General features: G+C 46.9%; 3 protein-coding genes across 3 annotated transcripts; 1 reads left to right on the forward strand and 2 right to left on the reverse strand.

The window, feature by feature from the left end:
• Positions 1–335: 335 nt before the first annotated feature.
• Positions 336–1,793, reverse strand: CDH-1-3 (Cellobiose dehydrogenase; the record flags this gene model as incomplete). The annotated part of the gene is made up of 4 exons (XM_037330027.1): positions 336–686; positions 729–805; positions 1,046–1,708; positions 1,757–1,793. 4 exons carry the CDS (start codon positions 1,791–1,793, stop codon positions 336–338), a joined length of 1,128 nt encoding a protein of 375 aa, XP_037171439.1.
• Positions 1,794–3,066: 1,273 nt separating this feature from the next.
• CGCA056_v014786 (uncharacterized protein) lies at positions 3,067–3,555 on the forward strand (the record flags this gene model as incomplete). Its single annotated transcript, XM_037330028.1, has 1 exon — positions 3,067–3,555. One exon carries the CDS (start codon positions 3,067–3,069, stop codon positions 3,553–3,555), a length of 489 nt encoding a protein of 162 aa, XP_037172255.1.
• Positions 3,556–4,165: 610 nt separating this feature from the next.
• On the reverse strand, positions 4,166–4,604 carry CGCA056_v014787 (uncharacterized protein; the record flags this gene model as incomplete). Its single annotated transcript, XM_037330029.1, has 3 exons — positions 4,166–4,326; positions 4,381–4,478; positions 4,528–4,604. The coding sequence occupies 3 exons, from the start codon at positions 4,602–4,604 to the stop codon at positions 4,166–4,168; spliced, it is 336 nt and encodes a 111-aa protein (XP_037172450.1).
• Positions 4,605–6,000: the final 1,396 nt, after the last annotated feature.

Raw genomic sequence — 6,000 nt, forward strand, 5'->3', positions numbered from 1 at the left:
CAACAGTCATGATCGGTCCAGACGGATTGGTTGTGACCATTCCAGGCATAATCGAAGCATCGATGATGAACAGCCTTTCTGTACCATAGACGCGCGTGTGAGTGTCGACGACGGACGTGCCACCTTCAAGACCGCTGTCGATTCCCATCTTTGCGGTACCGAGATAATGAAGCCCACGCCGTCTCTGGATATTGACCGGCATCCGTAGATTATTAGCATCGTTTACAGAAGGCCGAGCCAAACGCCTGTGATCGTACCTCTTCTATGTATTGTTCCACAGTCATATTTGCGGGCGGATGTGTGAACACGATGTCAGGATCAGTTGACAGTCTTCATCAGTAAATGATGGCCGCTTTATCCTCCCTTGTTTGCTGGTATGGAAGAGTAGAAATCGACATCGTGAGATTTGGGTTAATCGTCACGGCACCGACAGATGTGCCGCCTCTGCCAAGGAACTGCGAGATTGTCATCGAGTTCTTGGTCGCTCCGGCCACTCGCGCTGTATACTGAAACTGACGTGGTCCATCCGGTCCATCAACGATTTCCCACATGATAGGACTATCATTTGGCGCCGTCATGGTAAGCATCCCACTCCGATTCTTCAAGTAGGCATCCACATCAGCTTGGATTGGACTCTCCCATGCACCAATCTGAAAGTCATAATAGTTGACGTCTTTGTGAGTGATCTGCAAGTCAGTCACAGTGTGGTCGTGAAGATTTCGACCTACTAGTAGCTTGATCCACTGCGTTTCTCCGATGAAGTCGAGGCCATCGGTGCTCTGCTGGACAATACGGAGCTGATCCTCTGGTCCGATACCGCTTCAGAACAGCAGCTTCGGTGTGCCGTAGTAGCCGCCTGAGATCACCACTCGGCCAGTTGACTCCGTTACGTTCACGATGCCGCATCGGCCTCCGTCACCACGAGACTCAACCTCAACCCCAGTGATCCGACCTTGATTGCGGATGACACGGCGGGCCATCGTGTTCGTCCACATTTTGAAGTTAGGTCTCGAGTTTGCCGTTATTAGGTAGGTTGCCAACGGACCATGTCGTTCCCCGTTCTGATACATGAAGTTTGCAAAAGCAAATGTTTGGCTTTTCGCGTTGGGGTTGTCTGCCGGGTTGACGTAATTCCATCCTCCAGCTTTCAAGGCGCGCGAAAGCACGTTATACCCCTCCAGGGCATAGAGAACACCGTCGGCTGAGGGCCTGTCAGTTGCGGGTATTCTCTTGAAAAGCGCATCCGCGGCAACCTTCATATCTGCTGCCTTCCAACCCTCTGGATAACTTTGATCCCAGTCAATGTCAGGAGACTTCCACCAGAGACCCGCATTGACGGCCATTCCTCCGCCAAGGACGCAGCCAGATGTGTTCTCGTTGATGTCGTCACACGTGACATTCTTCCCGTCTACCCAGATTCTTTGACACAGGCCTGGGACGTCGAATCTGGTGAGATTGGTGCCCTCGAGCCATTCCGGTCGCCAGTTGTCAAAAGGCAGTTGATCTTTGAGTAAAGTCTCCTCAGGAAACCATCGACCGGACGAAATAGGTCCCCTTTCAATCATGAGGACCTTATGACCCGCCTCGGAAAGCTTGTCTGCCACAGGCATGCCACCGGCGCCTGCTCCAACGACGATGTAATCGTATCGTTCTGAATCGATGGCATCCTTGGAAGTGCACTCGGCCGTCGAAATTCTCAGGCCAAAAACTGAATAATCAGTAATACCTTCAACTCGTCAGTGGGGGATGAACTCACCAAGTAGGGTCAGCAGAGCATATTCAAGTATCCGCATGATGTCCACTGAACTGATCTGATGTTGATGGCCTATGATTTGTTGGGGCGAAGGCTATTGGGAGATATTTGCAATTATGCGGGGAAATGGTTCGCAAGAGAATATGTATCTTTTTGGGCACCATTGAGACATTTTTGTGACCATGTTGGACGGGCCTCCATGTGATGCGTGGAATGTGACATTTCCTTCCGCGCCGGCGGGATGAAGCCATTCAACTGGCCGTTTTCTCAATTAAAGATTTACGGGAGACCGATGTTGCATCGCCAAGCAAAGGGACGGCGTCTTTCAAACAAGGTCCTGGGTCTTATTGAATCTTTTGGCACAGAACTTCGACCTTGGCCACTCAACACTTCAATCAAACTTGGATAGTGTTCATCAATCTGTGAGTAAAATAGACATGGGTTGCAAGACATCATTTGTGCAAGGAAAAGTTGATCATACGGTCCAACACTAAGAGGTCTCTGGAGATAACGCTCGCAGTGGTGTCTGACGCGTGGTTTTCGGTGGTGGGTTGATTTTCGACCTGTCAACGGAGTTCAGACCGCCAATTGACAGTTGTAGACTCCAACTAAGCAGCTGTAAGCGGCTGTGTTACATCATGAAATCGTCTACGCAAGTGCTCTGTCTTCACTCAGGCATCAATACATGACCAAAGGGAGGTTTTGTGAGGCAGAGAGGAACGATTATGTGGCAAGTCTTATTCGAGCACATGCAGACTAAGTGAGTTATTGAAAAGGAAACGGTCATGATGCAGGCCTTGTTTTTTTTTTGTTTTCTTTTGGCCCCTATTCAGCCTCTCCAACTAGGCATAATATAGGTCAAAGTTTCGATCAATTCACGTCCAAAAAGAGACAAGGCCAACGAGACTTATGAGATACTCTTTTGTGGTTCCTGATTCCTTCCTCACTACTCTATCTCAATATAAGATGCTCTCGATGGATGTTATATACTCGTAGCTCAGATCGGTTCGGCCCGTCCGGGTGCAAGAATTGCCATAGTAATATGCCGTGCTGGAGATGAAACCAATCATCCCACCGGTAAACGCATTTTATGCTAGTCCCTCAAGTACTAGGGCCAATAACCCGAGGGGCTCGTACATTATAGTTCACAACTGTGGATGTGTGAAACTTTCCCTGTGTCAAGGGCCTTGGCCGCTCGGTCATCGAGCTCCTCGATCTGGCTCGAATCCCAATAAATCATTGGGGTCCCCATACCAGATTGAGCACAAACAGGTATCGCCGCATGTTATCTCTTAATTCAACTACAATCAAAGATGTTGGATACTTCGGCCACTTTAACCCAAGTCACGCCGATTCCAGCGAGCATATCACGCGAGAAAGCTCTCGCACTTGTTCAAGATGCGGAACATCACATACGGTCCGACTCTGATATGAAGTCTTTTTCACCTTGCGACCTTCAAATTCCGGTCAAACTCCCCAGCGACATACACCCGACCGAGGCGACGAAGGCGTACATGGTGACCGACAGTGTACCTGCATTATTTGGTCATCGCGACGCTGTAAGCTACAATGAGTACACGCGCACGAATGACGGCATATTCGTTCACACCGTTGCGCCCATGGGCGTGGTGTTGGACACTCGATGGCGGGTTCGAGAAGCACAGAATGGAGGGTTGGAGATGATCGCTGTTGTGGAGATTAGGTGTTCTAAGCTGATGGTTGGTATGGTGAAGAAGACTTGTGCGAAGAATTCGAAGTCCTTCCATGAGAGGTTGCTTAGTGGACATGGGACATACAATTGACCTCCGACTTATGTTGGATAAGGCAAGACATGAGAGCTTCAGTTGGGTCATTCGCCACATGACTGAGGATCAAGCCAGTGGTTTTGAAATCTGATACACAGATGTATTCGTCGCGGGCCATGATCCCAAAGCATTTATATGTTGGTGAAGTACACAGCTCTGCTCTGTACACCTGTTGCAATCAGTCTATTACGCCTCAAATCCAGGAATCAGGGCACCGAGAGAGAATGTGTTTTAGTAGTCAAAAGATCAATTTCTATTCACATGTACAGTCTTGGTCTAGTCTTTTGCTCCAAACCTTCCAGCTCGTGTCCAACTTTGTCTCAACACACCTAATCATATCGAAACTCGGGTCCATGCCATGCACGATGAAGTCGAGCGCGAATCCCGTGTGCACTTCGTGGACGATCACGCTGTCCAATAATCTGCAAGATGTCCAACCGATTGTTTTGCGCTTCCGGGTGATGATAAGACGGGCCCCGGAAGTTCTCCTCAACTTCGTGAGCTGATAGATCCTGAGGAAGGGTTTGAGCGCGGCGAGCTGGGGAAGACTGGAATCGAACCCTAGCTGGCTCAGGTGATGGTTCTCGCACGTATAATTGAGGCTGAGTCAGGTTGCGGCGAGGCGGGCTGTACTGCGGTGGAGGCTGAGAGATGCGCTGCGAAGTTGCTGTATTATGATAAGCGGGAGGGGGAGATGGCAGCCGGTTGACATGTCGAGCGAGGGTTTGTCGGGGTGGAGATAACTCTGCGGGAAATCTGAGAGACCGCCTATGAGGCGGAGTCAGTGGTATGTCCTCCTCTTCATCGAGCTCATCTTCGTACTCGTAGTCGTCCGCGTAAGGATGAGAGTGTGGATGGCATCTATGGCAAGACTGAACGTAGGTCTCATAGATGTGTCGGTAGAGTGTGCCTCTGCACCACTGCGCTGGGGTTCTGCATGATCTACTGAACTGTTGCACTCTCACGCACGGTTCGAAATTGTCGCGGTAAAGTATCGTTCTGCCGCAGTTGATGCAGTATTCAACATCCTGCGTGATTCTGCACATGACTGCTGTTGCTGTTGCTGTTTGAATTTAGACGGGGCTCACTTACGTATATGAGAAGCGGGCCTGAAGTTGACGTTGTGGTTTAGTGATGAGATCTCTGGGTATGCTTATTGTGGTTCCAATGTTACCCCAGACACCGCCATCAATTCGCCCCTTCTTAAGTAAGGTTATCATTTATGAGCTTGTCGTAGTTTCCGCAAGAAAGCTCTTCGGCAGTCGAAACAATAGCTCTGTCTTAACTCAATGTTCTAGTTCGTTCAACAACACAATTTTTATTATTTTCGATGAGTCTGTGAGCTCTCTGCAGAAGGCCTTTGGTTTTGAACAAAGCATAGACTAGATTTTGATACTTGGTCCAAGTTCCATGACATAAAGAGCGTCTCCCATCAAAGCAGTATTGTTCATGACGATCAAAGGGTCAGCGAAGATTCTCGCCTAGAAGTGAACCAAGGACTTAATGGGGTGCCCCCATTGGCTTTCACTGTGGGGCACTACAGTCCGTTGCACTGACAGCGTCCGCCCCCCCTTTTTTTTCCCGCTTATACAAAAATATAAGAAAAAGCCTATTTTACGCTATAACGTATATTTTTCTATATCACACGCAAAACGCACTAAATATATCGCTAATACCTTAATTACTATTAATTACTATAGTTATAGTAGTATTTAAATACATAATTATATAATAAAAATATAAAATATATAATATGGTTCATCAGTCAGCCAGCCAGACCAGTCAGCTGGACGTTTTTTTCCCACATACACAACAACATCTAGTATTTCTCAACCACAACGCATTAAATTAACTATTAGTTGTTGCTATCAGAATCTCCTGAGGGTTCGACATCTTTAGAACAGGTTCACGCGTTATGCCCAGTCTCACCACATATACCACAGCGTCTCTAAGCTAGCTGGGCTCTCTTTAATAGACCCCCCTTGTCATCCTCTTAAGGTGCTAGACGTTTCCCTTTTTGTTTCCCTTTAAGCAAAACCTAAGATTCCTCTATACTAAGTGCCCCTTTAAGCTGGACTTATATTCTTTTAGCCCTCTAGCGCTTAGTAAGTGCTATATTTATATCCTTAAGGGTATAAAGCTAATTAGTTAAAATAGTGATTAAGTATGCTATTACTTATACACCTTTTCATAATTACTTAACTATAATAATAATTAGTGTTAATAAGCTTTTTTAATAAGTAGAGATATAACTTTTAATAAAGTTAGACTATAAGATAATTTGTTATAAGTTAGAGGGTATTTATAACTGCTAAGGTGGAGGTGTTAAAAAGTTAGCTATAAGAGGTGTAAGCATCTGTAAGTATATATTAAGCTTTTTAATAATATGATCTAGGTCTTATGGTGAAACTCTAGCGCCTTGGAAAGCAGACCTGATGTTTT

The sequence above is a fragment of the Colletotrichum aenigma genome, assembly GCF_013390185.1.
Source record: "Colletotrichum aenigma strain Cg56 chromosome Unknown KSG_Cg56_contig10, whole genome shotgun sequence".
Lineage (NCBI taxonomy): Eukaryota > Fungi > Ascomycota > Sordariomycetes > Glomerellales > Glomerellaceae > Colletotrichum > Colletotrichum aenigma.